Source organism: Diceros bicornis, chromosome 12 (assembly GCF_020826845.1).
Source record: "Diceros bicornis minor isolate mBicDic1 chromosome 12, mDicBic1.mat.cur, whole genome shotgun sequence".
NCBI classification, from domain to species: domain Eukaryota; kingdom Metazoa; phylum Chordata; class Mammalia; order Perissodactyla; family Rhinocerotidae; genus Diceros; species Diceros bicornis.
The window spans coordinates 75563995-75584613 of NC_080751.1; the positions used below are offsets into that span (position 1 = coordinate 75563995).

At 43.2% G+C, this 20619-nt stretch overlaps 1 protein-coding gene across 3 annotated transcripts in view; it reads left to right on the forward strand.

Annotated features, from left to right (window-relative positions):
• EIPR1 (EARP complex and GARP complex interacting protein 1) overlaps nt 1–20619 on the forward strand; it is a 145593-nt gene that overhangs the window by 105254 nt on the left and 19720 nt on the right. For all 3 annotated transcript variants that reach the window (XM_058551855.1, XM_058551856.1, XM_058551857.1), the window contains one exon: nt 18074–18173. In XM_058551855.1, the coding sequence (XP_058407838.1) occupies nt 18074–18173 (100 nt within the window). The remainder of the gene's footprint in view (nt 1–18073; nt 18174–20619) is intronic.

The window sequence follows — 20619 nt, forward strand, 5'->3', positions numbered from 1 at the left end:
CTCCTTGTGGACATGCGTAGGGATCACTTCATGGAACCACTTCTCAGATGCATTTGCGTGTGTCTTTATAAAGGGCAGCCACAGAGACCAAGACACCAGAAGGAAATTACGATTTCCTGGCTTTGCTTTTCTCAAGTGTGTCAATACAGCAAAAGTCAGTGTCTTTAGCTGCTTTTAACTCTTACAGTGTTGGATAATATTCCTTTAGTCATTTTGCCTAATGGCAATATTGAAGCTAAGAACCTTCTTGAAAATGATGAATTTTCAGGCCTTGTTAAGACCTGAGGTTCTAGAGTCAGCCCTTGGCTTGAATCTCAGCTCTGCCATTTTCAGCTGTGTAAATTTGAGCTGGTCACTCAACTTCTCGTGTCTGTTCCTCATTTGCGAACTAAGGAAGATACGAGGACCACCTCGTTGGCTCTGGTGCATTGGAGACGAGAGTGCCCGCGGAGCTTCCCACAGGGCCTGCACCCCGTGAACACGGCCAGCGCTGCCGCAGTGCTGTCGGAGCTTTGTGGCGTGTCCTGGGAATGGCAGGGTTGCCAAACCGATCCCCAGTGCTCGTCTGGCAGAGGGGGCCGTTTCCTCCACACAGCTCCTCACACAAGTTCTCACTAGAGGAAGGTCTGCCGTGAATCCCTAGCTTTCATACTGCGCTTGGGACGTGTGGGTCAGATGACAGCTGCACAGAGGCTTTTCCTCTTCCTCGTGGCCTTTTCACCTGTGGACTGAAGGCTGGTGTGGCCATGTCTGCCAGGAATTCTGATTACTGCCAAGGATTATCGATTTACTTTCTGGTAATTTTGTTCATTGGCGTATGTTATAAACCTCTTAAAATTTACACTTTATAATAAATGCGTCAAATCTTTACTTAAAATTTGCTGTCACTTGGAGTTGAAACAACAAGTCCATTTTGAGCCTAATTCAAAGAGCTTTCTTACAGGAGCACTAGAAGTTTTCTATTTTTATCAGGTATCTTAAAAAATTAGGCAGTTGCGTGGCGTGGACCTGAAGAACCTTCCAACTCAAGCCTCTTGCCAGTTACGTTTGGTGCGTGTGTCTGTGTGTAAGGATACCTTTAATGAAACAGGCTGTGTAGACTAAAAATCACTTGCTGGTGTGCACATGAGGGCAGATCTTAATCTTCAGGCTGAGAGTGGCTGGAGGGATGAGGAAGGAACAGCTGGAGTAGGCTGCCTGTGTCCCCATGTGAGCCGTCTTTTTAAGAGTCATCGTAATGCTTGGTTTGCGTGTGAGTCTTTGAAGAGAGGAGTGAGTTAGTAACAGGTAAATGGTCATCAAAGATGTCCATTTCTTTTTCCTTTCTTGATTTGTGTTTCCCAAGGTGAAGTTTGGATTTGCATGTCAACCTTAAGATGTTCTGAGTTGCCAGTGGAAAACATACATGTACTTAAATTGCATAAGAATTACTTTGCTGAAATTCTTAGCTCATGTTTTGTGAAAGAGAAAACTGTTTTTATGAGGATTCAAGTCCCTCAGGCCTGGTACCTGCTGGTCAGCTAAACTCAGAGGTTTCAGACTCTCTTCTGGAGCACATGGCCTTCTGGCTGCAGGAGTGGCCACTTCCCCCGGCACCCGGCTTCCACACCCAGAGCTGTCTTCTCCTGGGTTGGAGTCTCCGCAGCCGCGGGCGGAGCTTGGGAAGAGGCTGCAGAAGCTGGGCCCTCTCAGCTTTGGCTCACAGGGAGCAGCCTGGGCTTTGGGAACGCTGCCTTTTTAAAATTTCTTTTCTTTTCTTTCTTAACTTTACCTGACTACAACACACGTTTATTGCACTTTTACAGTGTTGGCCAGGTGTGATGCAAGGTGACGGAGGGGCCCTCTCTTTTCTCTCGTGTGGGGCGTTCACGGTCCCGTCCCTGGACTGGGTCACAGGCTGCCTCTGGTTTTCTGTGACCCCGTGTTGTGATTCTCCACCCTGATCTGAGCATCTTGATACGTGGCTTTGGCTGGTGGCACCGTGCTGCACTGCCTCCCACATGGTGTCTTCACCCGACGGGGAGCACCTACCCGCTTTAGGGCATCCACACCAGTCCTTAAAGAGAGAACATAGAGGGAAAAGAAGGAATTCTGAATGGTGCGGGTGGACAGGTTTGGAGCCAGTGGGTTAGAGTGGAGTCGTCTATTCAGTTTCGGGATCCTAAATTTAGGATGTATTGGATATTTTCTGTCTGACTCTCAGCAGCATAAACCACAATTTATTGGTCAAAGACTCAGCAAAAATTTGAGTCATTCTAAAGAAATGAAGTGTTCCTCATGCCTGCTAATGTTTTTTATTGTTCTAGCAATAATATGGGTCTGCACCTGCTCCTCGCACACCGTGGCCCTCGGGCCTCACCTGGCCTGCTGTCTCTTTTGTAAGTAAAGCTTCTCTGGATCACGGCCACAGCCATTTGGATGTCTTCCCTGTGGCTGCATTTGTGCTACCACGACAGAGCAGAATAGTTCACCCTAAAATGGCCCACAAAGCCTGAAATATTTGTTATCTAGCCTTTTACAGAAAAAGTTTGCTGACACCTGCTCAGAGTACTTAGAATATTGATTCCTGACTTTAATTAAAATTTTTAAATTTTGTTGGACAAATAATATATTTGGCTAATATTATTGTGAGTAATTTTATGAATCTGTTTTCCAATTCTGTAGATTTGATGAAGTTCTCAAGGAGAATCAGTGATTTCTTGGGTCACTGTCACGCTTCCCCTGTCCAGGACTCATGTTCTGGAGGGAACCAGAGGGAACATGATGAAGACTGGTCACTTGAAGTCACAAACTTTCCTCTGAAGTCTCCTTAGCTTGACTTCCAAATAAATGTTGTGAGTGAGCGAGCAATTCACAGAAGAAATAGAAGCAGCCGATACAGGTTTGCCAGGATGTCCGTCAAGGAAATGCAAATTCAAGCAGCAGAGATAGGCCTTCGGGGTGGGAGTGGGGAGTTCTTAGCAGAATGGCCAAGATCCAATTACGGCTAAAAGCAGGGCCGATGAGAACATGGGAGAAAGGTACTTTTGGGGAAGACAGTTGAGAACATGTCTGGTCTCTGACCCAGAGTTACTGTTATAAGAACTTATCCTAACCTGTGCTGGAAGGACACCCCCAGGACACTCGGCTTCATTGTGTGTCACTGAACCATCGGGAGCAGCTGAAACGTCCGACAGTGGGGGCTTGGATTAAAAGTCAGGGAAATCTGTACAACAGAATTAATTCTGTGGAGCCTTTGCGAAGAATTGCATCTATTTGACATGCAATTGCATGTCAAAAAAATTTGTGTCTTTTACCCGGGATATATTTTAAGTAAAAAAATCAAGTTCCAGAGTCTTGTTATGACCACATTTCTGTAAGTAACACTTATGATTCTATTACATGTATCAGCCTATGTATGGAAAAGACCTGGAGAGCTGCATGTCACCTGGCTGGGAAGACAGGGGACTTTGGCTTTTCTAAAGTTTAAAAATTTTTAATGAGCATATATGACTTTAAATTAGAATATAAATAATACAGCTTAAAACAAGATTTCATGAAGGCGAGTGCTATGGCTTCATGTATTTTTCTCAGGAGAGTTCCTGCAGTGCCCACGTGGCACTGTTTATTATTAATACTTGTCAGTCATGAAGCTCAGTTACAAGGCAGTGAGGCAATGCTGCCAGGACACATGCAGTAGCCAGTGGCGTAGTAGACAGCCGTCAGCAGTGTTGCAGACTCAGTTGTCACAACGCACACCCCAATAAAAAAGGCCAACACCTCAGGGCCGTTTCACACAGCAACGGCTCTGTACCCCGGGTGGAGTGTGAATGCACCCTGGTGCTGGAACAGAGTGCAGGAATGGGGCATCAGGCCAGGCTGTGTGCTCACTACACTCCTGAAAAAGACCATGCGATGCACTGTAAAGGAAATTCCAGCCAAATGCTTAAAATGACTACAACAGACCAGTGTTAGTGGGCCACGGCAGTATTCTCCAAATGCCTTTTGACTGAACCTACAGAAAGAGGTAATTTTACATCATGACCCTCCATACACATAAGTATATATGCACATAGCTGAGATGAACGTTTCACAAAGTCCTGTTTACCCTGAAAACATACTAGCGTGGTGTCTCCTCGGTTCTGTCCATGCTCTCTGAAGTGACTTCGAGGCCCGTTAGTGGATTGCAGCCCTCGGTCTGAGGAACTCTGATTTGCTGGAACTCAGGACTAAGTCATGTTATCCTTACAGCAACCTTAGAGTGGGCAAGTCCATCTTCCCGACGAAGGAGGGCGTTTTGAGAGTCGAGATGTTAGCGGTACCAGCGCTCCTGGGGACTTGGGGTGCCTGATGTTGGGGTCTGGTGACTGGGCAGGCCCAGTGCGCTGACTCAGGGAGCTGACAGGCTAACTGGGGAGATGCCATGGTTGGCCAGATGAAGGGCTGTGGCGGGAGCAGTTGTTGCAGGCAGAGTGGCCTTGGTGGGCGTGGAGATGGATTCCCTGTTGTGACGCCCCTTCCTTGTCACGTGCACAGCAGGTTTGTTAATGGGTCATGTAACTGTGCCAGCAGTGCCTGGATCCTTCCTCGCTGTGGTCCAGTCCTTCACACCAAGCGTCCCCCGGACGGTTAGGAACAGAGGCTGGTTGGACAGACGGGAGCTCAAAACCCAAATCTGAATCCTTCTAGTTGAGTGACCACATCTGTAAAATAGGGTGGATGTGACAGCATTCTGTGTAAACCTGGCATATGGCAGGTGCTCAGAACTGGACGGAGGGAGACTGTTTCCAGACAGGAGCTGTAAGAAAATAATGAAGCCGTGGGCAGATTGTGGGTTACTTGAAGTAAAAGCGACACATCAGCAAGACGTTAAACATGAAATTCAACAAGCTCGTTGGTTTGTGCATAGAGTTTGAGAATGATAGGGAAATGTAAGAAATCACTCCAAAGTTTTGTTCCCAGGAGAATTGTAACACCACTGACTGAAAAGATGGGGCAGGGAGCAGCGGAGTTCTCTTTGGTGCATTTGGAGTTTAAGGTGAAAGGGACATGCAGTTAAAGATGCCTCTGGCGGTAAACGTGGGGCGGGGGATCCAAGCTGGATGTTTCGGTAGTGGCTTCGTGGGCCGCCATGCAGTTTCCTGCCCAGAGGTGGGAGTGGGTGGATTTCGGATGGTGAGAGTGAACAGAGAGAACAGCAGGCAGAGAGGGCGTCCGCGGAGGCTCCTTAAGTGCTCCGCTGTAATGCTTTAATCTGTCTTCACCAGTCCTCGAGAGAGTTGATTAACAAGCAAGACCTCTTCATGATGTGGTCCTTTCCATACTAAGTAGCAAGCCCTCCTGAATGGGTTCTAAGATGGACGAGTCTTCACTGAGTGTACTTGATAAATAGAATCTTTCCAATTTTGTATTTCATGCATTTTATATTATGCATATAGAATGCACTGGGCACACACTAAGAGGGAGCATAATTAATTCTTTCAACACCTGTTTATTAAGTGCCTCTCATGTGCTGGTCCGATTCTGTGCTGGGTGCCTGGCATGGCGCAGTGCGTGAGTCTGTGCTCGTGGAGAATTTATCATCTAGCTGGGGAGCCAGAATGAGTGATGCCCAGTGGACAGCATGTGTGAGGGGCAGTGCAGGCTGCCGCTGCAGCAGGATGAGGGGCAGTTATGTGGTCTCGGGGGGTCGGGACAGCTCCCTGGAGGAAGTGGTGTTTCAGCGAAGCTACGACAGATGTGCCAGATGCAGTAAGAAGTAGGTGCTGCCTTCCAGAAGCCTGTCTCTCTCTACCCTAATCCACGAGCGGTTTATTTTATCAAAGCGACTGAAGCTCTTCCAGCTTCAGCCCTGGTCCTTGCAGAGGACTAACCCTCCTCACCCAATCTTGGTTGCTGAAATTTATAGGATCCCGATACCCTCGTGTTCAGGTTCTTGTGAGTTTTCTCTCTGGACCCCACCCCTCTTTGCCTGACATTTATCTCCAGTGGGAAACAGGGCATTGCAGAGCCGTGATTGTTTAGGGAAGTGCCTGTTACCACTCTGAAAACACACGGCCACTCTCAACTGTTTTTCTGGAAACTCAACAGGCCTTTTTTGGGCAGTTGGTTTCATAGACCGCTAGCAAGAATAAGTCTTATCTGTCTCTCCAAAGGCCCTTCCACGATACCACTGTGCTCCCAGCCCCCAGGTCCCGGGTTTTCAGTGTGTGTGGTGACCTGGGCCTCAGGTCAGAAGTCGCAGGTGGTGCCTCCTAAGAACCTCGCCTTCTCCTATTCTCCTGTGTTCTTTGCAGTTGTTACCACCCTATATATTCATTGTGACCTTCAGAAGTAGCAAGGAACTTTGTTCCCCCGGAAATGAAGCATTTCTTAAAAGCTTCACCTGTAAGAACTCGAAGCCAAGTTATTTTCTAAAGCAAATCAATATTACCTCCTGTGTTCTTTAAACTTTTTTTTTGCGTTTTCTTAAATTATTTTATCTTTTTCCTTTTTAGATACGAAAAGTTACTTCTGTAGCCACTTGAAATTCATTTGATTGTTTCCTCTGATAATAGTATTGAGAAACATAAGCTTTCTCTCAGAGAAATACATCCCTTGGCCCATTCAAAGGCAGAAAGAAAATCTGTTGGATGAGGAGAAAATGAGAGGGATTGAGAACCACAATTTCCTGAGGGAAATCCTTTACCCTCCTCTTCACTTCTTTCCTTCCGCTCCTAGAACGAAACTAGACCAAGGTGACCCCATTTTCTTTAAGCCAGGGAAAGAAGGTGTAATGCTGTGGTTGTGTCTGGGCAAGAGTGTTTGTTAAAGCACGCTGCTTCCTCATAACATCCAGTTGCTATTTGATTTGGTTTGTAGAGGTGAGCAGGTGATTCAGTTTGGATTCTCTATAACTTTGGAATTGATACTCATGCAAATGTGCATGCATGCATCCTGCTAAGCAAAAAGAAGTGAGGGGAAATGAGTTTTCATGGGCATCTGGCATTGACCTGCAACTCCCCCGTCCCTGTCATAGATGCTCCAGAATGTACTGGGGCCGTCATGTGTGTGTGCACCTGCCTCTCCATAGATGATCTAGGGTGGACTGGGGCCATCGTGTGCGTGTGCACCTGCCTCTCCATAGATGATCTATGGTGGACTGGGGCCATCATGTGCGTGTGCACCTGCCTCTCCATAGACGATCTAGGGTGGACTGGGACCATTGTGTGCATGTGCACCTGCCTCTCCATAGATGATCTAGGGTGGACTGGGGCCACCATGTGCACGTGTACCTGCTTCCCCATAGATGATCTAGGGTGGACTGGGGCCATCGTGTACACATGCACCTCCGTCCCCCATAGATGATCTAGGGTGGACTGGGGCCATCATGTGTGTGTGCACCTGCCTCTCCACAGATGATCTAGGATGGACTGGAGCCATCATGTATGTGTGCACCTGCTTCCCCATAGATGATCTAGGGTGGACTGGGGCCATCGTGTACACGTGCACCTGCCTCCCCCATAGATGATCTAGTGTGGACTGGGGCCATCATGTATGTGTGCACCTGCTTCCCCCGTAGATGATCTAGGGTGGACTGTGGCCATCATGTGCATGTGCACTTGCCTGCCCCATAGATATCTAGGATGGACTGTGGCCATCATGTACACATGCACCTGCCTCTCCACAGATGATCTAGGGTGGACTGGAGCCATCATGTGTGTGTGCACCTGCCTCTCCACAGATGATCTAGGATGGACTGGGGCCATCGTGTATGTGTGTACCTGCCTCCCCCATAGATGATCTAGGGTGGACTGGGGACATCATGTACACGTGCACCTGCCTCTCCACAGATGATCTAGGATGGACTGGGGCCATCATGTATGTGTGCACCTGCTTCCGCCATAGATGATCTAGGGTGGACTGTGGCCATCATGTGCATGTGCACTTGCCTGCCCCACAGATCATCTAGGTGGCCATCACGTGCGGGTGCAACTGACTCCCTCCCCTGCCCCACCGAGTCTCCAGCATTGCTCAGGGTGTGAGGGAATGTAACCTCCCCGCCATCTGGGAGTGGAGGGAGAGGATTTCTCAACGGGTGGAGCCCGCTCTCCTGGGGGTGTATCCTGGCAGCCAGGGGGCCTGTAGGGATTTTTGAGTGGGCCTGGAGGCTGTCCTGCCTGCTGGCAGTGTGTGGGGTATTTGCCTGTGTCGCCCTCTCTGTGACACTCAGAACCTGTGTATCTGCCATGAAATACCTTTCCATTTTATTTTTATTCAGTTTACTGAGGTAACGTTGGTTTATAACATTGTGTAAATTTCAGGTGTACATCATTATACTTTGACTTCTGTATGGGCTGCATTGTGTTCACCACCATCACCTAGTTTCCCTCCATCACCATACACATGTGCCCTTTTACCCCTTTCACCCTCCCCCCACCTCTTCCCCTCTGCCAATCTGTTCTCCTCATCTATGTGTGTGTTTGTTTATCTCCCACATGTGAGTGAGATCATATTTGTCTTTCTCCATCTGACTTATTTTGCTTAGCGTAATACCCTCAGTGTCTATCCATTGTCCCAATTGGCACGATTTTGTCTTTTTATCGTGGTGAATGGTATTCTATTGTGTATATATCACATCTTCTTTATCCATTTGTCTGTTGATGGACTCTTAGATTGCTTCCAAAGTCTTGGCTATTGTGAATAATGATGCAGTGAACATAGGAGTGCATGTATCTTTTAAAATTAGTGTTTTCATGTTATTTGGATAAATACCTAGAATTAGAATAGCTGGATCATATGGTATTTCTATTTTTAATTTTTTGAGAAATCTCCATACTGTTTTCCATGGTGACTGCACCAGTTTGCATTCCCACCAGCAGTGTATGAGGGTTTCCTTTTCTCCACATGCTCTCTAACGCTTATTTCTTGTCTTTTTAATAATAACCATTCTGACCGGTGTGAGGTGATATCTCATTGTAGTTTTGATTTGCATTTCCATAATAATTAATGATGTTGAATATCTTTTTGTGTACCTTTTGGCCATCTGTAAACCATCTTTGGGAAAATATCTGTTCATATCCTCTGCCCATTTTTTGATTGGGTTGTTTGTTTTTTTGTTGTTGAGTTGTATGTGTTCGTTATATATTTTAGAAATTACCCCATTATCGGATATATGATTTGCAAATATTTTCTCTCAGTTGGTGGATTGTCTTTTCGTTTTGTTGGTGGTTTCCTTTGCCTTGCAGAAGGTTTTTAGTCTGCTGCAGTGTCATTTGTTTATTTTTTCTTTGTTTCCTTTGCCTGAGTAGACATGGTATTCAAAAAGATACTGCTAAGACCGATGTCAAAGAGTGTACTGCCTATGTTTTCTTCTAGGAGTTCAGGTCTTACATTCAAGTCTTTAATCCATTTTGAGTTAATTTTTGTGTATGGGTAAGGTAATGATCTACTTTCATTCTTTTGCATGTGGCTGTCCAGTTTTCCTCAACACCATTTACTGAAGAGACTTTCCTTTCTCCATTGTATGTTCTTGGCTCCTTTGTTGAAGATTAGCTGTCCATAGATGTGTGGGTTTATTTCTGGGCTCTCGATTCTGTTCCATTCATCTGTGTGTCTGTTTTTCTGCCAGTACCATGCTGTTTTGATTACTATAGCTTTGTAGTATATTTTGAAGTCAGAGAGTGTGAGGCCTCCAGCCTTGTTCTTTTTTTCAGGATTGCTTTGGCTATTTAGGGTCTTTTGTTATATAAATTTTAAGATTCTTTGTTCTATTTGTGTGAGGAGTGTGATTGGGACTTTGATAGGGATTGCATTGAATCTGTAGATTTCTTTAGGATGAGTGGACATTTTAACTCCGTGGATTCTTCCAATCCACGAGCATCGATGTAGGCAGGTCTGACAGCTTGGCCTGTTACCCATAATCCTGCTTAAAACAGCTCCTTTCCTCTCATAATCCACGATTTTGTTCTCCTATAGACTTAGAAGTCAGATAACTACATATGTTAGAACTGTGGGCAGATGGCAGGGTAAAGGAAACTTCTGATGAGAGCTTGAGAGACACCACGATTTAAAACGTAAAATAAGCGCCTGAGCTGTGTGTGGATTTTGATTGCTCAGAAGCCTTTAAAGCTTTTTCTCATTGTTCTCATTTTAGGCTTGCTGGCTGTTTTCCAAACCCTAATGTACTCATGGTTAACTAAATGTACTTTAAAATGGTCTCATTTTTTAATGCAGGGTCTCCACTCTCACATGGAATTCTTCCCTCTTCCTTAGAATTCACAAGGAAGTATTAATTAAGTGCCACGTACCCCAAATGTTGCTGGTCACTGTGGAGAATGTAAGAGTTTTAATAAATGGGTTCTACCCTCCAGAGTCCTTTAATCTGGCTGGAAAAACCACTGTCCGAGATTCATGGCACCAAAGAAGGTAGCCACGATGGGTGTTTGTGTGTCATTAAAAATGGTCTAGGGGACCAAAAGGAAAATGACGAGCACCCAGATGTCAACCCAGAAAGCACAGAAATGTATAACCTTAACGACAGAGAATTCAAAATAGCCTTCATAAAAAAACTTAATGAAATACAAGAAAACACAGACAGACAATTCAACAAATTCAGAAGTTTCTTCACAAAAGAGATTGAAACTGTGAAAAAAAAACAATCAGAAATCTTAGAGATGAAAAACACAATAGAGGAGATAAAGACAAATCTGGAAGCCTTAAGCATCAGAGCTGACAATATGGAGGAAAGAATTAGCAATGTTGAGGACAGCAATGCAGAAATGCTCCAGATGGAGGAGGAAAGAGAACTAAGACTAAAAAGAAATGAAGAAACTCTCCGAGAAATATCCGACTCAATTAGGAAATCCAACATAGGATTATAGGTATTCCAGAGGGAGAAGAGAGGGAAAAAGGAGCAGAGAACTTGTTCAAAGAAATAATGTCTGAGAACTTGGGGAAGGAGCTAGAAATACCAGTAAATGAAATAAATAGATCTCCTAAACATATCAACATGAAAAGACCCTCTCCAAGGCAAATAATAGTAAAGCTGGCAAAAGCCAACAACAAAGAAAAAATATTAAGGGCAGCTATACAAAAAAAAAAATAACGTACAAAGGATTTCCTATCAGGCTCTCAGCTGATTTCTTGACAGAAACTTGACAGGCTAGGAGAGAATGGAACAATATATTCAAAATTCTAAAGGACAAAAACTTTCAACCAAGAATACTCTATCCAGCAAAAATATCCTTCAGATATGATGGAGAAATAATAACTATCCCAGATAAACAAAAGCTAAGAGAGTTCATTGCCACAAGACCCCCACTACTTGAGCACGAAGAAGTGCTCAAGAAGGCCCTCATCCCTGAGGAAAAAAAGAGAAAGAGGATTCAAAGTTTTGAACAAGGAGGAAAATAGGTCGACAAAACCAGAAAAATTGCAGTCCTCTACCAGAATAGATTAGCAAACACTTAAATATAAAACCAAAGATCAAGGGAAGGTAAGCACCAAGCATAAATATAACCTCATCATGTTAAACACAAACTAACAACACAAGAAGGAATAAGATGTGACAACAATAACTTAGAAGAGGAAGAGGAATGCGATCGAATCGACTTAGTCTAAGGGAATAAGAGGCCATCAAAAAATGGACTATCACATCCATGAGATTTTTTTATACAAGCCTCATGGTAACCACTAACCAAATAATCAGAACAGAATCATACATGATAAAGAGAGAAAACTAAGAGAACCCCCATACAGAACTACCAAACCAAATTGGTAATCTGAAACACATGGGATGAGAAACAAAAGAAATGCAAAAGAACCAGAAAAACGGTGATAAAATAACAACAACAAGCCCCCATATATCAATAATTACTCTAAATGTAAATGGACTGAACTCTCCAATCAAAAGACACAGAGTGGTGGGATGAATTAAAAAACAAGACCCAACAATATGCTGCCTCCAGGAAACACGTCTCAGCTCTAAAGACAAACACAGGCTCAGAGTGAAAGGATGGAAGACAATACTCCAAGCTAATGACAAACAAAAGAAAGCAGATGTTGCCATACTTATATCAGACAAAATTGACTTCAAGATAAAACAGGTAATGAGAGACAAAGAGGGGCAAAATATAATGATAAAAGAGACACTCCACCAAGAAGACATATCACTTTTAAATATATATGCACCCAATACAGGAGCACCAAGGTACATAAAGCAACTGTTAACAAACCTAAAAGGAGATATTAACAACAACACAATAGTAGTAGGGGATCTTAACACCCCACTCTCGTCAATGGACAGATCATCCAGACAGAAAATAAATAAGGAAATAATGGACCTAAAGGAAAAAATGGATGAGATGGACTTAATAGACATATACAGAGCACTCCATCCAAACACAGCAGATGACACATTCTTCTCAAGCGCGCATGGAACATTCTCAAGAATAGACCATATGTTGGAAAACAAGGCATGCTTATATAAATTTAAGAAGCTTGAAATCATAACAAGCATCTTTTCAGACCATAATGCCATGAAGTTAGAAATCAACTACAAGGGAAATACTGGGAAAGTGACAAAGCTGTGGAGACTCAACAACATGCTACTAAACAATGAATGGATCATTGATGAAATTAGAGGAGAAATCAAAGCATATCTGGAGACAAATGAAAATGAAAATACACTGTATCAACTCATATGGGATACAGCAAAAGTGGTCCTGAGAGGGAAACTCATAGCAGTACAGGCAGGCCCACCTTAACAAACAAGAAAAAGCCCAAATAAGAAACCTCAAACTATGCCTAACAGAATTAGAAAAAGAAGAACAAACAAAGCCTAAAGTCAGCAGAAGGAGGGAAATAATAGAAATCAGAGCGGAAATAAATGAAATTGAAATTAAAAAAACAGTAGAAAGGATCAGTGAAACAAAGAGCTGGTTCTTTGAGAGGATAAACAAAATTGACAAACCCTTAGCCAGACTCATCACGAAAAAAAGAGAGAAGGCTCAAATAAATAAAATTAGAAATGATAAAGGAGAAATTACAACAGATACCACAGAAATAGAAAAGATTATAAGAGAATACTATGAAAAACTATATGCCAACCAATTGGACAAACTAGAAGAAATCCATAAATTCCTAGACTCATACAACCTCCCCAAACTGAATCAAGAAGAAAAAGAGGACCTGAATAGACCAATCACGAGTAAAGAGATTGAAACAGTAATCAAAAACCTCCCAAAAAATAAAAGTCCAGGACCAGATGGCTTCTCTGGAGAATTTTAGCAAACATTCAAAGAAGACTTAATACCTATCCTTCTCAAACTATTCCAAAAAATAGAGGAAGATGGAACACTTCCCAACACATTCTACGAGGCCAACATCACCCTGATACCAAAGCCAGGCAAAGACAATACTAAGAAGGAAAACTACAGACCAATATCCCTGATGAACATAGATGCAAAAATCCTCAACAAAATATTGGCAAACCGAATACAGCAATACATTAAAAAGATCATACACCGTGATCAAGTGGGATTCATACCAGGGACACAGGGATGGTTCAACATCCGCAAATCAATCAATGTGATACACCACATTAACAAAATGAGGAATAAAAACCACATGATCGTCTCAATAGATGCAGAGAAGGCTTTTGACAAGATCCAACATCCATTTATGATAAAAACTCGCACCAAAATGGATATAGAAGGAAAGTACCTTAACATAATAAAGGCCATATATGACAAACCCACAGCCAACATCATACACAATGGGGACAAACTGAAAGCCACCCTTCTGAAAACAGGGACAAGACAAGGGTGCCCACTCTTGCCACTCTTATTCAACACAGTACTGGAGGTTCTGGCCAGAGCAATTAGGCAAGAAAAAGGAATAAAAGGAATCCAAATAGGCAACGAAGAAGTGAAACTCTGGCTGTTTGCAGCTGACATGATCTTATATATGGAAAATCCCAAAGAATCCATTGGAAAACTATTAGAAATAATCAACAACTACAGCCAAGTGGCAGGGTACAAAATCAACTTACAGAAATCAGTTGCATTTCTATATACCAACAACGAACTAACAGAAAGAGAACTCAAGAAGACAATCCCATTTACAATTGCAACAAAAAGAATAAAATATCTAGGAGTAAATTTAACCAAGGAAGTGAAAGACCTATACAATGAAAACTATAAGACATTACTGAGTGAAATCAAGGATGACATAAATAAATGGAAAAATATTCCATGCACTTGTATTGGAAGAATAAACATAGTTAAAATGTCCATACTACCTAAAGCAATCTACAGATTCAACACAGTCCCAATCAGAATCTCAAGGACATTCTTCACAGAAATAGAACTAAGAATACTAACATTCATATGGGGCAACAAAAGACCCCAAATAGCTAAAGCAATCCTGAGAAAAAAGAACAAAGCTGGAGGCATCACAATCCCTGACTTCAAAACATACTACAAAGCGATAGTAATTAAAACAGCATGGCACTGGTACAAAAACAGACACACAGATCAATGGAACAGAATTGAAAGTCCAGAAATAAAACCTCAAATCTATGGGCAGCTAATCTTTGACAAAGGAGCTAAGGACATACAGTGGAGAAAGGAAAGTCTCTTCAGTAAATGATGCTGGGAAAACTGGAGAGCCACTTGGAAAAGAACGAAAGTAGACCATCTTCTTTCACCATACACAAAAATTAACTCAAAATGGATCAAAGACCTGAAGGTGAGACCTGAAACTATAAAACTCCTGGAGGAAAATATAGGTAGTACACTACTCGTCATCAGCCATAAAGCTATCTTTTTGAATTCCATGCTACTCAGACAAGGGAAACAAAAGAAAAAATAAACAAGTAGGACTTCATCAGATTAAAGAACTTCTACAAGGCAAATGAAACTAGGATCAAAATGAATAGGGAACCTATCAGCTGGGAAAAAATATTTGCAAACCATATATCTGACAAGGGATTAATCTCCATAATATATAAAGATCTCACACAACTGAATAACAAAAAAACAAACAACCCAATCCAAAAATGGGCAGAGGAAGTGAACAGACACTTCACCAAAGAAGATATACAGATGGCCAATAGGCACATGAAAAGGTGCTCAACATCACTAATCATCAGGGAAATGCAAATCAAAACCACACTAAGATTATCATCTTACACCTGTTAGAATGGCTATAATCACCAAGACAAAAAGCAACAAATGCTGGAGAGGCTGTGGAGAAATGAGAACCCTAATCCACTGCTGGTGGGAATGCAAACTGGTGCAGCCTCTATGGAAAACAGTATAGAAATTCCTCAAAAAATTAAAAATAGAAATACCTTATGATCCAGCTATCACACTACTGGGTATCTACCCAATGAACCTGAAATCAACAATCCAAAGAGGCTTATGCACCCCTATGTTCATCGCAGTATTATTCACTATAGCCAAGACATGGAAGCAACACAAGTGTCCCTCAACTGATGATTGGATAAAGAAGATGTGGTATATATATATACCATGGAATACTGCTCAGCCGTAAAAAAAGACAAAATCCTCCCATTTGCAACAACAAGGATGGACCTGGAGGGTATTATGTTAAGTGAAATAAACCAGAAAGAGAAAGACAAACAGTTCATTATTTCACTCATATGTGGAAGATAAACCGATACACAGACAGATAGAACTGTTTGGTGGTTACCAGGGGCTAGGGGGGTGAGAGGTGGGTACAAGGGGTGGAGGGATGCACTTATATGGTGACTGATAAACAATAATGTACAACAAAAATTTCACAATAAAAAAATAAAAATGGTCTGGGGGAAAGACGTGGATGACCTATAAGCTGTTCACTTCACATCATAATTAGGTCGTCAATCTTTGGCATCAAATGAGCTAATTCTTATCTTGTGATTTGTTAGTTAGCTGGGAATCTGGCTTTCTGGAGTTTCTGTTAAAAATTCCGTATGTCTGTGCAATGACCCGCAGACTGGTCTTGCTCACTGAATTCACCACCACAGCAGTGCAGGTAGTCCTTGTCCTGGCTTTCAGGCGTGTGTGTTGGGGAGGGGGCATGCATAATTTATAAGTGTGATCTGGTGAGGAGCCTATAAATCAATCTAAATTTATTGCCCCTAATATATAGTATATGGACTGCATTTTTTTGTCCCCCGCAAATTCATATGTTGAAACCCTAATCTCCGATGTGTAGGTATTTGGTGATGAGGCCTTTGGGAGATAATTAGGTCACGAGGGTGGAGCTCTTGTGAGGATCAGTGCCCTTATAAAAGGGACACGAGGGCTTCGTCTCTCTGCTCTGTGCCGCATGAGGACGCAGCCCGAGGGCGGCTGTCTGTGATCCAGGAAGGGCCCTCACCAGAACCTGGCCGTGCTCATGGCCTTCCAGCCTCCCTGACTGTGAGGAACCGGCGTTTGCTGTGTAAGCCTCCTGGTCCGTGGATCTTGCCGTGGCAGCCCGAGCGGGCTGAGACAGAAAACGTCCAGCAGATGACGTTGTCCTCTCCAGGACGAGGGTGTGTTTGTCCTTCTCCGTCTTCTCTCCCTGTTTGCACTTCCCCTGGGCATTCGTTGTCAGTTGTCTGAACTCTGCTAAGTTTGCCAGTTGGCTGTTATTTTAACAGAATAGGAACAGCCGATTTCAGAACCACATTTCTTGGCATCTCTTTCAGCAATTGTGGTTTGATTTTGTTTACCGGATATTGTGCATTTTTAATTGTTATTAGAAAAGATGCAGTAAGCTCTTTGTCTGATGTAGGAGTGAGGTACCTGTGGTCATGGTGCTATGAACTCTGTGTGCGTTTCTTAAACTGAATGAGAGAGAAATTGTGGATTTGAATTATATTATATTACTGTTGTGATTAAAAGTAATAATAGCTCCATTGACAGTCTTGAAAGATGGTATGAGGGAGGTGCACGTGAGGATGCCCCAATCAGTCAGTATTGTGTTCTGTGTGTAAAAGAAATAGTGCATTCTTTATTGATGTCTTCAGCAACTTGCAGGTTAGAGTACGTGAAATGAAATTCTCCTCTTTATAAGCACTTTAAGAATTTCATCAGGGGAAACAGAAGTCCATACTTGTGACGAAACTGAAAAATTCTTGATCTCTTCATGGCGTTACCACAGAGGCGATATGATTTTTGGTCTTTTGTTAGTTATTCAGATATGCATTGTATCAGTTAGGATGGTTTTGGCTGCAGATAATGGGAAACTATGACTAAATTGGGGGAAATGTAAGGAAATTATCTGATATCACAGGCAGACCAACTGTCAGCCTCGTACATCGGGGCTGCGACGCCCCTTCTCTGCTCTGCTCTCAGCTCTGCCTCACATCTCCACCAGGACATGGGCCGCATCCTTGGGCTGGTGAGGAGATGGCTACAAAACACGTGGGCATCCTTTCCACAATCACAGCGTCTTTCCTGTGCCTCCTTAGACCCAGCCCCCGGCAGGCCCCTCCGAGTCTCACTGTCCAGAGCTGGTCAGCTCTGCGTCCTGAGTCAGTCACGGGAAGATGTGTCGGCAAGTGTCGCAGTCAGCTCGGCTGCCGGGCCAAACACCACAAACTGGGGCTTAAATCACAGAAACGTGTGTTTCTCACGATTCTGGAGGCCGGAAGTCTGAGATCAGAGGTCGGCTTGGTAGGGTCCTGGTAAGGACTCTCTTCCCAGTTTATAGGCGGCTGCCTTTTGCTGTGTGTTCCTGTGGGGGGTCGGGGGATACTGAGGTAGAGAAACAGAGAGAGACAGAGAGCTCTCTCATACTTGGGTGTCAGTCCTTATAAGAGCAGTAATCCCATGATGGGGCCCCACCCTCACAACCTCATCTAAGCCTGATCACCTCCCAGAAGCCCCACCTTCTAACACCAGGTGAATCTGGGGACAGGACAGACATTCTGTCCTCAGCAGAGATAACACAATGCCTGCACAGTGTCATCAAATAAGGCACTTGGTAAACACAGCTGGTGGCGATGGGCCAGGAAGAGGCCTTGCTGGTTGATGAAGGATTTGTGTAAAAGCCCTTAGCAACAAGTCTGCGCCTCTCAAATGTCCATGTTGATATCTGACACTTCTCCTTCTCTCAGTGTCGTGTGGGAGCCCACGGGAGATGGGAAGAAAGTCATCTCACTGGCGGACAACCACATCCTGCTGTGGGATCTGCAGGAGAGCTCCAGCCAGGCCGTGGTGAGTAACAAGAATTACACAGTGTTCGATGTTTGTGTTTTTTCCATTGTACCTTTCTGCTGAATTCAGAACACACTTCTTGATTTGTATATGTTTGGAATTTTGATGTTAATTATGAAATGATGACTGAATGATGATTGAATGATGATGAGGTGATGGTTGAGTGATTGGCTCTTGTGGGTGAGAGCCTTTTAGGATTGGGGCCTCAGAGCCGTGAACAGATATGGCACAGAACCCTGAAAGTTGACAAAACTCCTCCCTTTTGCCACAATTTGTCCAAAGGAGGTGGCGGGATATCCAAAAGTATATTCGTCTATTTCAAGTGTATTGTCTTTTTAATTAATGGATTTTCAAAGTCTGTTGAGTTAAAATCACCCTTTTTTTATTTAGATTTTTATTGATTTCAAAAATTTATATGTTTTCATTCAGAAGTCAAACCCTCTGAGACATTACCATTTTGTATCCATGAAGTTGTAAAGGAAAATTCTGTTATTCTAAAGGAAAGTTCTGTTATTCTTAGAAGCTTAATCTTCGAATAGCGTTTTTCCTTCCTTCTCTCAGCCATTCTATCCCCTGTCTGTTTTTAATTACTTGGTTTCCTGTATGATGTGCATATTTCAGTATTAGACCAGTTATCTTTGGTTTTATCTTCTAGTGGGCAAAAGGCTCTTCTGATGTCTCCCAGTAGGGCAGATGCCCATCAGTACTCACCTTTAGATTGTCAGGCAACTGGTAAACACACCCCCAAGTGGTTTTTTTTTTTTTTTTTAATTGATGTTTTAATGGTTTTTAACATTGTGAAATTTTGGGTTGTGCATTTTTGTTTGTCCATCACCATATATATGACTCCCTTCACCCCTTGTGCCCACCCCCCACCCCCACTGCCCCTGGTAACCACAGTACAGTTTTCTCTGTCCATGTGTTGGTTTATATGAGTGAGATCATACAGTGTTTGTCTTTCTCTTTCTGGCTTATTTCACTTAACATAATACGTTCCAGGTCCATCCATGTTGTTGCAAATGGGACGATTTTGTCTTTTTTTATGGCTGAGTAGTATTCCATTGTATATATATACCACATTTTCTTAATCCAATCGTCAGTTGAGGGACACTTAGGTTGCTTCCACTTCTTGGCTATGGTGAATAATGCTGCAATGAACATAGGGGTGCATAAGCCTCTTTGGATTGTTGATTTCAGGTTCGTTGGATAGATTCCCAGTAATGGGATGGCTGGGTCATAGGGCATCTCTATTTTTAAGTCTTTGAGGAATCTCCATACCATTTTCCAGAGAGGCCGCACCAGTTTGCATTCCCACCAGCTGTGTATGAGGGTTCCTGTTTCTCCACATCCTCTCCAACACTTGTTTTTTGTCTTGGTGATTATAGCCATTGTAACGGGCGTGAGGTGGTATCTTAGTGTTGTTTTGATTTGCATTTCCCTGATGATTAGTGATGTTGAGCATCTTTTCATGTGCCTATTGGCCATCTGTATATCTTCTTTGGAGAAGTGTCTATTCATTTCCTCTGCCCATTTTTTGATCGGGTTGTTTATTTTTTTGTTGTTCAGTTGTGTAAAATCACCCTTTTTAACAGTCATAAAATACTGGTAGGAGCAGTCGTAAAATACTGACTTCAGGGTGTTGACTAGCTTTTTTCAAGTCTCTGCATGAGTTGTAAACATGGCGATAGACTGTGACCCGGTGACCTTGCAGCTTTCCTTCCTTTCACTCACGGGTGCACAGGCCTAAGGGTTTCGGCCATCAGACATATCAGCTGCTCCTGTACGCTTGGTCGTTGGACTGCTGGACCCGTGGGAGGCCGTCTCACCATCCCGTCCGGTGGCCCACGCGCCACCCTCCGTGTTAGTCACCCGGGGCGGGGGTAGCTGCATCTTCTCAATTCCCGCCAGCGCCGTTCCTTCTCAGACCTGTTCCTATTTAGCACTGACTTTCTTTGGAACCTGTTTTGCTTTCAAATATTCATTGCTTTAAATACTTTGTCTTTCATGGGGTAAGTATTCTATTGATTGGTATATATACATTTTTATATTTGATTCCTTACAATTTCCTCTTTTAAAATGTGATTTTTACGTGTTAATAATTTCATTGCATTTGTTTATGTCAAAGTAACAACTTCAGAGAGAAAAATAAAAAAATCTGAAATGATAAAGCACATAATGTCACTCATACATGGGGAGACCCAATTGCTGCACACCATCGAGAGGGAGTCGCGAATAGTGTCTGGGACACATTTCTTCGTGGTGGTCTTGTCTTATATTTCTCTGTACCTGTGATGCTTATTTAGCTCTTTCCCCTCATGGTCCCTTACAATATTAATAACTCCTTTCTTCACCCCTCTGAGTTGAAGAGATGACGTGAGTCATGATTTATCATTATCAATATGTGGCATAGAAGTCAGACTTTAAAATATGAAGGGCCCTGTTAAAG